Source organism: Scyliorhinus torazame, chromosome 18 (assembly GCF_047496885.1).
Source record: "Scyliorhinus torazame isolate Kashiwa2021f chromosome 18, sScyTor2.1, whole genome shotgun sequence".
Classification (NCBI taxonomy): domain Eukaryota; kingdom Metazoa; phylum Chordata; class Chondrichthyes; order Carcharhiniformes; family Scyliorhinidae; genus Scyliorhinus; species Scyliorhinus torazame.
In genome coordinates this window covers 22,614,839-22,631,303 of record NC_092724.1, presented here as the reverse complement: position 1 = coordinate 22,631,303, position 16,465 = coordinate 22,614,839, and the positions used below count along the sequence as shown (strand labels likewise).

Genomic DNA, 16,465 nt, shown 5'->3' with positions numbered 1-16,465 from the left:
TCGTTGTTGGTGTTTCCAAATGCTGAAATGTTGGTCAGGACAATGGGAGAATACCTTTGGTGTTATTCCAATCAGTTATCAAGACATCATCAAAAGGAGGCCAGCGTTTGGCCCTTCAAGCCTGCTCCACCATTGAAGATCATAGCCAATCTTCTACCTAATTCTACCATCCCGTACAATCCCCATATCTCTTAGTATCCAAAAAATCTAATCAACCTCTGTCTTGAATATATTCAACGTTGGAGCATCCACAGCTCTCTGCGGTAGAGAATTCCAAAGGTCCGCAGCCCTTTGAGTGAAGAAATATCTCCTCATCTCAGTCCTAAATGGTCGACCCCTTAATGTCCACTTGAAGCGATGAACGGACAGGTAGGGCCTCGGGCTAACATCTGATCTGAAGAAAGCATCTCCGACACACCTGGAGCAAGGAGGACAAAGACTGGAATCGGGAAGATTCCGACAACAGCTCATCGTTTCGACACTACCCTGAAGGAACCGAATTCTAAAAAGGGAATCCGCTTTCTTTAAGGAGGCGTTTGGCGGTGGTGGTGGGGGTGCTGCAGCTCCCGACAGGCCCTCCATTGTGCCCATGAACAGTGGCTGCAGTGACAGTGGGGCGAGGGGTGGGTAGGGGTGGGGGGGGAGAACTGGCACACTCCGACACAACACAGCTATTCTACCAGGCCTGGTTGCCAAGCAGCCTAGTTGCCTAGCGACTGGTATTATCCCAGTGGATGCAAGGAGAGCCAGTGAAACATGAAGCAGCTCTCTGCTCGTCACCGGGAGAACTTCATCATAGGAGAGTGAAGTGAACCCCTCCAAGCTCCGAGTTCGCAGGCAGAAACCAGCATTATAAAGAGCCCTTCCCCAACATCTCCCTGTGCACTCAACAAACTCGAGCACTTCTTCAAACTCCATTGTGGCTTCAAGCTGACACTTGCCTTATTTTCCAAACATAGAGCATAAGAGCGCAGTACAGGCCCTTCGGCCCTCGATGTTGCGCCGACCTGTGAAACCACTCTAAAGCCCATCTACACTATTCCTTTATCATCCATATGTTTATCCAATGACCATTTAAATGCTCTTAATGTTGGCGAGTCCACTACTGTTGCAGGCAGGGCATTCCACGTCCTTACTACTCTGAGTAAAGAACCTACCTCTGACATCTGTCTTATATCTATCTCCCCTCAATTTAAAGCTATGTCCCCTCATGCTAGACATCACCATCCGAGGAAGAAGGCTCTCACTGTCCACCCTATCCAATCCTCTGATCATCTTGTATGCCTCAATTAAGTCACCTCTTAACCTTCTTCTCTCTAACGAAAACAGCCTCAAGTCCCTCAGCCTTTCCACATAAGATCTTCCCTCCATACCAGGCAACATCCTGGTAAATCTCCTCTGCACCCTTTTCAATGCTTCCACATCCTTCCTATAATGCGGCGACCAAAACTGCACGCAATACTCCAAATGCGGCCGCACCAGGGTTTTGTACAGCTGCAACATGACCTCATGGCTCCGAAGCTCAATCCCTCTACCAATGAAAGCTAACACACCGTACGCCTTCTTAACAACCCTCTCAACCTGGATGGCAACTTTCAGGGATCTATGTACATGGACACCGAGATCTCTCTGCTCATCCACACTGCCAAGAATCTTACCATTAGCCCAGTACTCTGTCTTCCTGTTACTCCTTCCAAAATGAATCACCGCACACTTTTCTGCATTAAACTCCATTTGCCACCTCTCAGCCCAGCTCTGCAGCTTATCTATGTCCCTCTGTAACTTGTAAAATCCTTCTGCACTGTCCACAACTCCACCGACTTTAGTGTCATCTGCAAATTTACTCACCCATCCTTCTACGCCCTCCTCCAGGTCATTTATAAAAATGACAAACCTGCTCTCTCCTTTTCTGGGGGGCACAGAATCCCACTAGAAACAGAATGCCTCCAGCTCCAAAGTCCAGTCAACCCATCTTACCTGTGCCACTTCTATGCAAGAACTCAGCGAATTCCACTTACCCCCTCCCCCACCACTCTACCTTTCCCGCAGCCATCCGTCCTCCCCACCCCTCATCCCCTATCCGTCCTCCCTGCCTTTTCCCCCACCATTCCCCTCCCCATCTAATTTTCCCCCAATCCCGGCCCCATTTCCCCCCCCCCCCCCCCCCCCCAACCCACACCCACCCCCATCCCTCACCATCACCCGAAAATGTTCTCTTTAGCAAATTATCCATTTCCCTTCTGAAAACCACAATTGAATCTGCTTCCTCTACACTCTCAGGTGGAACATTCCAGATCTGAACCACTCGCCGCCTAAAGAGCCTTGTCCTCCTGTTGTCTCTGGTTCGGTTGCGGGAGGCCTGTGATTCTTGGCCCTTCCCCCATGGGAACCAGTTTCTCCTTCAAATGTCCTCTTAACCTTCGCCTCTCGGAGGAAAACCGCTCCAGCTTCTCCAATTGATCCACATAACTGAAGTTCCTCACTCCGGCAACCGTTCTCATTAATCTTTTCTACACCCTCCCTAATGTCCTCACATCTTTCCTCAAGTGTGGTGCCCAGAACTGGACACAATACTCCAGTTGAGGCCATAACCAGTGTTTTATAAAAGGTTGATTATAGATTGCTTGGTTTTTGGACCCTAGACCACGACTAATAAAACCCAGGAGGCTGCACAGCTGCGTTAGGAGGCATAGATTTGAATGAAAACAAAACTGAACTGTCGTCAGTATTTTGCCCAAATGCTCGGTCTGAGCAGTGGATGAGGCAGCAGAGCTGCCCAGGAGGAACATCGCTATGGAGCTCATTCTTGCCCCCATCCCATATCCAGAGACAAATCAGTAGCCAGCAGTTGGTTAGTAGATGGGAGGCGCAGAGGAAGATTTTAAATATCCGTAAGGCTGAAAATGAAAACAAAACAAAAAAAAAAATCCATGCAGAGCGATAGGGGCAGCACGGTAGCACAGTGGTTAGCACTGTTGCTTCACAGTTCAAGGGTCCCAGGTTCGATTCCCAGCTTGGGTAAACGTCTGTGTGGAGTCTGCGTGGCTTTTCTCCGGGTGCTCCGGTTTCCTCGGCTGGTTTAGCTCAGTGGGCTAGACCAGCGGGTCTGTGATGCAGAACAAGGCCAGCAGCGCGGGTTCAAGTCCCGTACCAGCTGAGAATTCTGAATTGTCCCTCCCTGAACGGGCGTTGGAATGTGGTGACTAGGGGCTTTTCACAGTGTGACTTCTTTACAACTAGATACTGATTGGGAAAATAAAATCACAGTTTCAGGACACAGCAACTTGCTCAAAATGTCCATTTGCACAGAGTGGCTATTTATTAACCCAGGAGGAAGGGGTTAACTATTATGTTAATTCCTTCAATAAAAGGACAATATTTGATGATGTCAGAAGGGACTGCTTTGCCGGAATGAATGAGCACGGGTCAGATTTGCAAAGTAAAAGCAGTGGGAGTTGTAACCAATCCAAAAACAGCAGGTGCAGAACAAGTGGCTGTTTATCCTCTTGTCCTTCTCAGCTTTGTGCATCTCTCTCTATGTCTGTCTCTCTTTCCTCATCTTCCCAATGCTTCCATTTCTCAGACCAACGTCACTATTTTAACCTCTGGGATTCCCAGTAGGGGGATTTTAAACAGGGCGGAATGTTCCAATACTTGGACAGGAAACACAACTCCCTCCAGAAACAACAAATTACCTCCAAGACCCCTAGATCCCTTATGGGACTGGATTGATTCAACTCCTTTTGCACTAGCCTTGATAAATAGTTTGCAAAGACCCATAGCTGGAAGGACCCAATCTCATTTCAGCCAAGGTATCGAGGGTAGACCGGCCATCGCCCAAAGTGTCAGTTTGGCTCAGTTGATAGCAGCACTGCCTCCAAGACTGACGTTGTGGGCACCACTTGAGAAAAGACCCAGGCTGAGTGGAGTGCTGCGCTGTCAGAGGTGCTATCTTACAAGTGAGATGCTAAAGTGAGGCCAAATCTGCCTCCTTGGTTGGATAAAGAAGATTCCATGTCACTCTTTTGAAGAATAGCGATGGGGTTCCGCCTGGTCCCCTGGGTCAATATTTATTCCTCAAGCACCTTCACTAAAACAGATTATCTGCTCATTATCACGGTCGTTGCTTGCGAGATCCTGCTGTGCACAAATTGGCTGCCGTGCACCCTACATTTCAACAGTACAGGGTTAGATACAGAGTAAAGCTCCCTCTACACTGTCCCCATCAAACACTCCCAGGACAGGTACTGCACTGGGTTAGATACAGAGTAAAGCTCCCTCTACACTGTCCCCATCAAACACTCCCAGGACAGGTACTGCACGGGGTTAGATACAGAGTAAAGCTCCCTCTAGACTGTCCCCATCAAACACTCCCAGGACAGGTACAGCACGGGGTTAGATACAGAGTAAAGCTCCCTCTACACTGTCCCCATCAAACACTCCCAGGACAGGTACAGCACGGGGTTAGATACAGAGTAAAGCTCCCTCTACACTGTCCCCATCAAACACTCCCAGGACAGGTACAGCACGGGGTTAGATACAGAGTAAAGCTTCCTCTGCACTGTCCCCATCAAACACTCCCAGGACAGGTACAGCACGGGGTTAGATACAGAGTAAAGCTCCCTCTACACTGTCCCCATCAAACACTCCCAGGACAGGTACAGCACGGGGTTAGATACAGAGTAAAGCTCCCTCTACACTGTCCCCATCAAACACTCCCAGGACAGGTACAGCACGGGGTTAGATACAGAGTAAAGCTTCCTCTGCACTGTCCCCATCAAACATTCCCAGGATAGGTACAGCACGGGGTTAGATACAGAGTAAAGCTCCCTCTACACTGTCCCCATCAAACACTCCCAGGACAATTTTAGAGCAAATCGAGGTTCTTTTTAAAAAATCAGAGCACTGCTATCGAAAGCTCTTGCCTCAAATGGAACACAAGAGGGTCAGCTTTGCAATTAGCAAACAGGATTCCAAATGTTTGCTGGGATATTGTAGTGAATGGTGAAGATATGAATGGACTGACCTTGCAACAAATAATCAGTGTTTGCAACTGCTGCTCGAGAGTTTTTGTCAAACTAAGACTATCTTTTCTTTTGATTTGCTTTTATTGAACTGTTAGATTAACGGAAATTGTGTTTTTATTTGAAATCACTTGATTAAATTCTGCCTGTGACTACACAATGGATGAGAAACACTTGGGACGTAGAATCACAAGAGGTGTTACAGCACAGAGGAGGCTATTCAATCCATCGTATCTGTGCTGGTGTCAGCAGGAACTATTCACCGAGTGCCACTCTCCTGCCTGCTCCCCATAGCCCTGCGATTTCTTCCTTTTTAGCCAACGATCCAATTCCCTTTTGAAAGCCTCACCTTTTCAGACAGATCCTAACTAAATACTCTGTATCTAACCCCAGGTAAAGACACTTCTCCCCTGCCACCATCACTTCTTTCATCAATGACCGTCAATCAGTTCCCCCCGATTCTTGGCCTTCCATCAATGGGAACAGTTTCTCCTTCTCCAGACCCCATATGATTTGGAGTACCTCAATCAAACTTCCTCCTTAGAGAAGAGGAGGTTGAGAACACAGTTCCAAATTTGCAATGTAATGGAGTTCCTTACCCCTGAACCATTCTTGTGAATCTTTTCTGTCCCTCTGCCTTTGCATCCTTCCTAGAATATGGTGCTTGGAACTGGATGCAATTCTCCAGTTGAGTCCAAATCAGTGTTTATACAGGTTTAGCACAGAACATATAGAACACAGTACAACACAGAACAGGCCCTTTGGCCCTCGAATGTTGTGCCGAGCATTGTACGAAACCAAGATCAAGCTATCCCATTCCCTGTCATTCTGGTGTGCTCCATGTGCCTATCCAATAACCGCTTGAAAGTTCCTAAAGTGGCCGTCTCCACTATCACAGCAGGCAGTCCATTCCACACCCAAACCACTCTCTGAGTAAAGAACCTACCTCGGACATCCCTCCTATATCTTCCACCCTGAATCTTATAGTTATGCCCCCTTGTAACAGCTACATCCACCCGAGGAAATAGTCTCTGAACGTCCACTCTATCTATCCCCCTCATCGTCTTATAAACCTCTATTAAGTCGCCTCTCATCCTCCTCCGCTCCAAAGAGAAAAGCCCTAGCTCCCTCAACCTTTCCTCATAAGACCTATCCTGCAAACCAGGCAGCATCCTGGTAAATCTCCTTTGCACCCTTTCCAATCCTTCCACATCCTTCCTCTAGTGAGGTGACCAGAACTACACACAAATGTGGTCTCACCAGGATCATGTACAGTTGCAGCATAACCCCGCGGCTCTTAAACTCAAGCCCCCCGTTAATAAACGCTAACACACTATAAGCCTTCTTCACGGCTCTATCCACTTGAGTGGCAACCTTCAGAGATCTGTGGACATGAACCCCAAGATCTCTCTGTTCCTCCACATTCCTCAGAACCCTGCTGTTGACCCTGTAATCCGCATTCAAATTTTTTCTACCAAAATGAATCACCTCGCACTTATCAGGGTTAAACTCCATCTGCCATTTTTTGGCCCAGCTCTGCATCCTATCAATGTCTCTTTGCAGCCTACAACAGCCCTCCACCTCATCCACTATTCCACCAATCTTAGTATCATCAGCAAATTTACTGACCCACCCTTCAGCCCCCTCCTCCAAGTCATTGATAAAAATCACAAATAGCAGAGGACCCAGCACTGATCCCTGAGGTACACCGCTGGTAACTGGTCTCCAGTCTGAAAATTTTCCATCCACCACCACCCTCTGTCTTCTATGTGATAGCCAGTTACTTATCCAATTGGCCAAATTTCCCTCTATCCCACACCTCCTTACTTTCTTCATAAGTCGACCATGGGGAACCTTATCAAACGCCTTACTAAAATCCATGTATACGACATCAACTGCTCTACCTTCATCTACACACTTAGTTACCTCCTCAAAGAATTCAATCAAATTTGTGAGGTAAGACTTACCCTTCACAAATCCGTGTTGACTATCCCAGATTAAGCTGCATCTTTCCAAATGGTCATAAATCCTATCCTTCAGGACCTTTTCCATTAACTTACCGACCACCGAAGTAAGACTAACCGGCCTATAATTACCAGGGTCATTCCTATTCCCCTTTTTGACAGAGGAACAACATTCGCCACTCTCCAGTCCTCTGGCACTATCCCCGTGGACAGTGAGGACTCAAAGATCAAAGTCAAAGGCTCTGCAATCTCATCCCTTCCCTCCCAAAGAATCCTTGGATATATCCCATCTGGCCCAGGGGACTTGTCGACCCCAAGGTTTTTCAAACCTTCCTCAGAACATCTACCTCCTCCAGCCTACCTGCCTGTATCACACTCTCATCCTCAAAAACATGGCCCCTCTCCTTGGTGAACACTGAAGAAAAGTATTCATTCAACACCTCTCCTATTTTTTCTGACTCCATGCACAAGTTCCCACTACTGTCCTTGACCGGCCCTAACCTCACCCTGGTCATTCTTTTATTTCTCACATAAGAGTAAAAAGCCTTGGGGTTTTCCTTGATCCGACCCGCCATGGACTTCTCGTGCCACTGCCTAGCTCTCCTAAGCCCTTTTTTTAGCTCATTCCTTGCTACCTTGTAACCCGAGGTGGCATGGTAGCACAGTGGTTAGCGCAGTTGTTTCACAGCTCCAGGGTCTCAGGTTCGATTCCCGGCCTGGGCCACTGTCTGTGCAGAGTCTGCACGTTCTCCCCGTGTCTGCGTGGGTTTCCTCCGGGTGCTCCGGTTTCCTCCCACAGTCCAAAGATGTGCAGGTTAGGTGGATTGGCCATGCTAAATTGCCTTTAGCGTCCAAAACAAAAGGTTCGGTGGGGTTACTGGGTTATGGGGATAGGGGTGGAGATGTGGGCTTGGGTAGGGTGCTCTTTCCAAGGGCTGGTGCAGACTTGATGGGCCAAATGGCCTCCTTCTGCACGGTAAATTCTATAATTCTATGATTCTAACCATGTCTCGGTAATGGCCACAACATCGTAGTCCCAAGTACCAATCCACACTCCCAAGTTCACCTACCTTATTCCGGATGCTCCTTGCATTGAAGTAGACACACTTCAACCCACCTTCCCGTCTGCCGGTACACTCCTGCGACCTTGATACCCTCCTCAGTACCTCACTACTCTCCACACTGGCTTCTGGACTACAGCTAGTTTTCCCATCCCCCTGACAAATTAGTTTAAACCCCCCCCGAAGAGCCCAAGCAAACTTCCCTCCCAGGATATTGGTGCCCCTCTGGTTCAGGTGCAAACCATCCTGTCTGAACATAATCTTGTTCTTGTACTCTTGTATCCCTATTAATAAAGCCTAGGATACTGTATTCTTTATTAACCTCTCAACCTGCATTGGCATCCTCAATGATTTGTGTACATGTACACCCAGGTCCCTCTGCTCCTGCAGCCCTTATTTTGTATTGTCCCTCTACATTCAATCTCATCTGCCACTCATCCACCCATTCTATGCCCTTTTGATGTTCAGCACTATCCTCCCCACAGTACACAATATTTCAAGTTTTGTATCATCTGCAAATTTTGAAATTGTGCCCCGTACAACAAGGTCTAGGTCATTAATATACATCAGGAAGAGCACAGGTCATAACAGCAACCCCTTCCTTCAGGCTGAAAAATAACCATTCACCACTGCTCTCCATTTCCTGTCACTCAGCCAATTCTGTCCCCATGTTGCTTTGTTCTTTTTCTTCCACGAGCCGAGACTTTGCCTGCAAGTCTGTTGCTCGGCAGTTTATCAAATGTATTTTGGAAGTCTCATGTGCATCACATCAACAGTGCTATTCCCTCTCTGCTAGTTCATGAAAAAACTCAAGCATGTTAGTGAAACATCATTTGCCCTGAACAATTCAATGTGGTTTCCCTTAATTAAACCACATTTGCCCAAATAGCTATTAATTGTGCGCGTAATTATCATTTCTAGAAGCTTCACCACCACGGAGGCTAAACTGTCCATAGTTAGTTGCTGGGTTCATCTTTACACCCTTTCTTTGAACAAAGGTGTAGCCTCTGCAATTCTCCAATCTCCCCTTCTTTAAAGACAGTTCATTATTCCAATACAGTTTTGCCTGATAATCATTCATTCCAATGTATCTGGGTCAGATCCATTCACATCCCACTCTGAAGTGGACTTTCGCCCAGTTCATTATTCCTTCTGTGGATTTCTCCTTGTCCATTTCCGTAGCCAGCCTAAACCTTATGATGCAATGTTCTCCCACGACACTTGACCAACCTCATTCCCAGTTCCAGCAGTCCCTCCTTTCTTGTTGGACTGGAAACATATCCTCTGTAGAAAATTCTCTTGAACACACTGTAGGAATTGTTGCCCCTCTCTGCCCTTTACATTACTGCTATCCCAGTCTATACTCATAATTAAAACCGTCATTAGGACTACTTTATAATTCTTGCACTTCTCTGTAATTTCCTTGCAAATCTCATGATCATGAAGGGTGCTGTATAAATATAAATTCTTCTTTTTGAAACCCTGTGAGATCTCTGTTTGAGAGAGGGGAAAAAAAAGACCTTCTGAAGTTCTGCTGTTTGTTCGAGCAAACATTCATCCAAACCCTCCCTACACCCCTTGTTCAAATTTGACTTGTTTCTTCAATTCTCCTCTCACCCTTTGTATCCCAAACTCACCTGGCTCAATGAATAACATGCTTGCCTGAGAGTCAGAAAGTCATGTGTACTTTGAGCACAAATTCTAGGCCAACATTCCTCGTGCAACACCGAGGGAGTGCTGCACTGCTAGAGGCACCGTGTTTCGGACAAGATGTCAAAATCTCATGTGGATGTAAATGATCTCATGGCCACTATTTAAAGGGGAGCTGGGGAGTTCGGCTTGGGTCAAACTTAATCCCGCAAACATCAATTTAAAAAAAACAGATCATCTATCAATCATACAGGAGCCTGGGGATGGATTGGCTTACACACCTGTGGAATCTTGCTGTGCACAAATTGGCTGCCATGTTTCCCACATCACAACAGTCGACTACATTTTAGGAAAGTATTTCATTGGCTGTAAATCTCTTTGGGAAGTTCCAAGGTGGTGTAAGGCGCTACAGAGATGGAATTCTTTCCCATGTTTCTATTGTCACGTGTGAAGAATTACATTTGGGAACTTGTGGGAAGAGAGGAGAAGATGGCAGAAAATTGGCAAAGAAATAAAATTAAAATATCAGGTAAGAGACCGAGAGAGCGAGAGGAAAGCGATCAGACAACAAAAATTCTTGGTTTAAAAGACCAGTTTTCCTTTTCCTGAAGCTGGTAACATAATGCTCCCAGGGGAATAGGACCCTGCTGAATATATTGAGGAATATTTAAGGAAAGAAGGGCAAGTCTGCAGGGAATTGTAGCTGCAATCATTCACAGTTCCTTAAATACTCCAGATCAGACTAGTTATTTTCCAGCGTTGTAATTTCCATCCTGTTAATTACATGCCCAGAGTTAAGGAACACACTTAAACATTCAAATGATCCCTGTAGTGACAGGAGCCTTGCAAAAACATGTCTTTTGAGGTCACTAGTCTGTGGCATGGGAGGGGGCGGCAGCATCAGATCGGGAGACCATTGCCAGATAATCCCCTGACATTTAGCCCCAGCGTTTTCAAAGTGCGAGTCGCGACCCGCGGGTGGGCTGCGGGCGCCGCGGAGCGATCGGTAACGACATCCCCTCTGGTGGTCCCAATTGTAGGGAGAAGCACCCAACGGCCGCTACCGGCATTTAAAATTGAGAATGGTGGCCTTCAACAGCTTTTAAATGGGAATGAAATGAGGCCGTGTGCAGTATTCGGACCAGAAGCGGCAGCAGGTCTCGCACCCTGCACCTACACTTGACGTCAAGCGCCCTTCGGCACCAAAGCATGGAGTAGAGCTTCTTCCATTTTCTAGCTGCTAGCAAGCAAGACAAGAGGACTGTGAAGGTGGGTAATTTTGTTACAAGGAAGAGACGGCTAGAGATACAAATAGGCAGCGTACCTACTGGCCAGAATCTCACATCTGAACCAGCTGGAGAGAGCTGTTCAGGCAAATCGACGGCAGGAGAGAGCAGTGCTAGTGTTAGTTCTGTACAGAGCTCCAGGGTCTCTGGTTAACAGCTTACAAAGAAGAAACTTACTCGGCAACAAAGCAGTATAAAGATGATTTCTTGAGATATGGTTTTGTCAATTGTCCAATGCAGATAAGGATGCAAAGTCCATGTGTATTATGTGCAGGAAATACATATGGAAATTGAGAGAAGTTTCAGATTTTGAAACAGAAGTGGTGGGTGAAAAGTTTGTTTTGAGGTTGAGACCCCAGAGTCAGTTATTAACTTACAGCGGACTCCAAATACAGAGACTACACGGCTGTACCGGTGATGCCACATTAAAAATATGCCAATAGTCCATGAAGCAGTCAGAATTCTGCAATAGCATCTCCCAGGAGTATCCAGTGTCGAGTAAAACAAGCATTCTGTTGCTATTGCCCTTCACGATAATCTAGATTAGATGCGCGAGGTTGGATTTTCCGTTCTCACAAAGATGAAGACGGCACAAAGGAATGGGTTGAACTCTGCACATGATATGTGCATTGCCCACTCCTCCTGTGAACCCATTGGAGTGGAATCGTGAGGACCAAGCAGGCTCCCCTTTCACATTAAAAGGTAGTGAACGTGACGTGTGTCACCAAGGTCGGCCGGGGTGGGTCACCAAATCATCCCTGAACCTTCTAAACATGAGGCAGCACGGTAGCATTGTGGATAGCACAATTGCTTCACAGCTCCAGGGTCCCAGGTTCGATTCAGGCTTGGGTCACTGTCTGTGCGGAGTCTGCACATCCTCCCTGTGGGTGCGTGGGTTTCCTCCGGGTGCTCCGGTTTCCTCCCGCAGTCCAAAGATGTGCAGGTTAGGTGGATTGGCCATGATAAATTGCCCTTAGTGTCCATAATTGCCCTTAGTGTTGGGTGGGGTTACTGGGTTATGGGGATAGGGTGGAGGTGTTGACCTTGGGTGGGGTGCTCTTTCCAAAAGCCGGTGCAGACTCGATGGGCCGAATGGCCTCCTTCTGCACTGTAAATTCTATGATAAATTCTATGAAAGGAACACAAATCAAGTTACTGTAAATTGTCCTCCTGATTTAAACCTTCAATCCCTCGTGTCATTCACTGTACATCCTCCATGGCTGCTCAAAAATGCCCGAGGTGCATTTATTTATTTCATTTTTGGGCTCCCACTTAGGTGCAGCAACACCACTCTTCGAGGAAGAGCAGAGCAGTCCTCCCCACTGTCCTGAGACATCGCGCAAGATCTTCGGGTTGCTCACGCCGGCGGGATCTTCCAGTCCCACTGATGGCACACGTCCGTCGCGGGTCTCCCAGCGATGTGGGTAGGAAATCCCACAGATGATCCCACCGCTGGCCAATCATGAGCTGCCTCGCACCGCCGAGAAACACGCCAGGGGGTGGCCAGAGAGTCTCGCCCAACGTCACTAAAACATGGCTATCGAGCCATATCACACCGCTGTTTGTGGAATCTTGCTATGCACAAATTAACTGCCAGGATACCCACATTACAAAAGGTAACTCAAAAAGCACCTCATTGGTGTCGGAATGTCTTAAGGTCGTGAAAGGTGCTACAGGAGTTCTGGAAGGTGCTGTAGAAGTTCAGGTAATTTTTTCCTGCTCTTGATCACTATCTTGTGCTACAATGGTATACAGTCACTGAATGGGGATATAGTGCACCAGAACAGATTGGTTGGACTTACACCGAATGGCCATTGGACCTAAAATCATCAAGTAGGAAGGCCACCTCACTGAATATGACCCAGCCAATGACATCCCATCACCCCTCCACCAACACAACTCCCCTTCTCATCTTTCAACCGATGGACCAACCTGGTGCAAGCTTTTACCGCTTGTAACCTGCATTTAGATTTGGGAACAAAAATGCAACCTGGAGACAACTCATTTGACGTCATGTGGCCAATTCTGTCTGTCCCACAACCAAGTTGTCAATATTCACCCTCAGTCTTTAAACAAAGTATTTAACCTCATTATACTCCAAGGGAGACAACAAGCATTGCACTTACATGTCGAGTTCTGGAAATCGGAAGTCTCCCCGCCTCCAAGATGCTCACAATAGTCTACTCTACTTTTCTTACCACACCCTGGGATAGTGTGCAGTCAATTCCAGCCCCACGAGTCCCGGAGTCACAGCACAAGTGAATTAACCAAAAATACCCTAGGCTTGTGGCTCTTGGCTGCCCAATAATTACAGTCACCAGGTTTGTAAATGTAAATACAATTACCGTTTATTTATAAGAAGGCAGCGCACACACACACACAAAGTCGCTGTTTGTATCCTGGAATGGTCTTCTCTGTAGATTCGTTCAGATTCTCTGTAGTTTGGGAAGTCACTACACTGCTCTTCAAATTACATTCAGTTCATGGTTTCTATTTGCGCCTTTGTAGTTTCAGAAATACAGCACCGAGAGACAACGCTCACAGCAAGCCTTCTGGAGAGAGCGATAGTCGGTTCACATCAGCCTTTCTGGAGAGAGTCAGCAGAGTGCTGCCAGAATCAACACTGAAACCTTGCGACTCTGACAAGTCTGCAGCTCTTGTTTAAACCAGCCCAGACTAGCAGAATGTTCTCCCCTGTAACTTCTGGATTCTTGTGCTTGGAATAAAGATACAGGCTGCTTGCCTTAAAGAGTCATGTCCACCCGTGGATGAAAATGTCACAGCTAAAATAAAAGGGGAAGTAAGGGAACAAACAGGAAGGACCCTTATACTTTTCTCATTCAAGGAATGTGGTCTTCACTGGCTAGGCAAGCATTTATCGCCTATCCCTAATTGCCCTCGAGAAGGTGATAGTGAGCCACCTTCTTGAATCATTGCAGCTCATGTGGTGTAGATACAGCCACGGTACTATTAGAGAAGCAGTTTCTGATTTTGATCCAGTGACAGTGAAGGAACAGTGAGATATTTCCAAGTCAGGATGGTGAGTATCTTGGAGGGGAACTTCCCAGGTGCTGGTGTTCCTATGTATCTGCTGCTCTTGTCCTTCTTGATGGTAGTGGTCGTGAGTTTGAAGGAACCTTGGTGAATTGCTGCAGTGCATCTTGTAGGTGGTACACACTTGTGCAACTGTGCGCCAGTGGTGAAGAGAGTGAATGTTTGTGGATGGGGGTGCTAATCAGGCAGGGCTGTTTTGTCCTGGATAGTGTAGAGCTTCTTGCGTGTTGTTGGAGTTGCACCCGTCCAGGCAAGTGGAGAGTATTCCACCACACTCCCGACTTGTGCCTTGCAGATTGTGGACAGGGTTTGGGGAGTCAAGTCAGATGGTCCAGGCTCTGATCTGCTCATGTAGCCACAGTACTGGTCCAGAGTATACCCCAGGATGTTGATAGTGGGGAATTTGGTGGTGGTAATGCCATTGAATGTCAAGTGGCAACATTTAGATCCTCTCTTTGCTGGGGATGGTCATGCCTGGCATTTATGTGGCGACAATGTTACTTGCCACTTGTCAGCCCAAGTCTGGATATTGACCAGCTCTTGCTGCATTTGGACAGGGACTGCTTCAGTATCTGAGGAGTCGCAAATGGGGCTGATCATTGTGCAGTCATCAGTAAACATCCCCACGTCTGACCTTATGATGAAGCAGCTGAAGATGGTTGGGCCTAGGACATTACCCTGAGGAACTCCTGCAGTGATGTCCTGGAGCTGAGATGATTGACCTCACACAACCATCTTCCTTTGTGCCAGGTATGATTCCAACCAGCAGAGGGTTTCCCCCCTGATTCTCATTGACTCAGGTTTTCCTCGGGCTCCTTGATACCATACTTGGTCAAATGTGATCTTGATGTCAAAAGCGGTCATTCTCTCCTCATCACTTTTTAGAGGCTGTGTTTTTGGTCACCTCCTCCGTGATCACTTTCTTTGTTCAGGTTCCATTGCTCATAGAATCACGCAGCACAGAATTCGGCCTATCGTACCTGTGCTAGCTCACTGAAAAAGCTACGCAATTAATCCCACTCTCTCATCGTTATGCCAATGTCCCTTTTTAAGGATTTATACAATTTGCTTTAGAAAAAAATGATTGACTGGTTTCTGCTGTCCTATCAGGGACTGCGTGCCAGACCACAACTCACTGTGTCAAAATATTCTCATCATCGCCGCCTCTGATTGTTTTGCCAATCATTTAAAATCTGTGTCCTCTGGTCATTGAAGAGTTTCTCTTTATTTACTCGATCAAAACCACTCACGAATTTGAACACCTCAATTAAATCTCCCCTTAACCTCCTCTGCTCTCCGGAAGCGAACCCAGATTCTCTAGTCTCTCTCTATTAACCAAATTTCCTCACACCTGGTACCAGTCTAGTAAATATTTCCTGCAGCTCTCCAAGATCCTGACATCTTTGCCCAGAATTGACCACAAACTTCTGGATGAGACCTGGCCCATGCTTTCTAAAGTTCAGAATAATCTGATGCTTCATATGCTTCACATCTCATGCCCAAAGCTCAGGATCCCGCATACTTTATTTAAAAAAAAGAACAGATTTATATTCGACATGTCCACATTGATTCTTACAGATGCACCATAGAAAGCATCCTATCTGGCTGCATCACAGCCTGGTATGGCAAATGCTCGGCCCAAGACCGTAAGAAATTTCAGAGAGTCGTGAACACTGCCCAGTCCATCACACGAACCTGCCTCCCATCCATTGACTCTGTGTACACTTCCCACTGCCTGGGGAAAGCGGGCAGCATAATCAAAGACCCCTCCCTCTCTCTTTCAACCTCTTCCATTGGGCAGCAGATACAAAAGTCTGAGAACACGCACTAACAGGTACAAAAATAGCTTATTCCCCGCTGTTCCCAGACTCCTGAATGACCCTCTTATGGACTGAACTGATCTCTCCACACATCTTCTCTACTGAGTAGCACTACATTCCATCTGCTTCACCCGATGTCTATGTATCTATCATACGTCCTATGTTTTTCATGTATGGAACAATCTTTCTGGACAACAATTGTCACTGTCCCTCGGTATACACGTGTCAATAAACCCAAATCCAAACACCTTGCCCTCACCCCATGTGTCTTACCCCCTTATTATATCACTTTGTTTATATTTTTGCCCGTTGACACTTCTGTCAAGCACTTGGGGATATTTTTCTACATCTAAAAAGGTGCAATATGAATTTTGAGGTAATGAGCCCAGGCTATCCTACTATAGAGGACAACACAGCTGAGCAGAATGCTGTAGTCATGCACGGAGTTTGTAACAGGGATACTGAGTACACAAACCTTGGCTGATTTCACCCTCTTGGCACTGAAGCCAATCGTTACTCGTTGCGATGGGGGTGGGGTGGGAGGGGGTGCGGTCACTGATTTCAGTTCTCCTCTCTATAGAAACATCAAGAAAATAAAAATAAAAG

At 46.8% G+C, this 16,465-nt stretch overlaps 1 protein-coding gene across 4 annotated transcripts in view; it reads right to left on the bottom strand.

The window, feature by feature from the left end:
* The window catches only part of LOC140395034 (F-BAR domain only protein 2-like), a 90,714-nt gene that overhangs the window by 72,486 nt on the left and 1,763 nt on the right, over nt 1-16,465 (bottom strand). For 3 of the 4 annotated variants that reach the window (XM_072482367.1, XM_072482364.1, XM_072482366.1), the window contains exon 2: nt 16,335-16,433. The exons of the other annotated variant lie outside the window; for it this stretch is intronic. In XM_072482367.1, the coding sequence (XP_072338468.1) occupies nt 16,335-16,433 (99 nt within the window). The remainder of the gene's footprint in view (nt 1-16,334; nt 16,434-16,465) is intronic. 4 annotated transcript variants of the gene reach the window in all.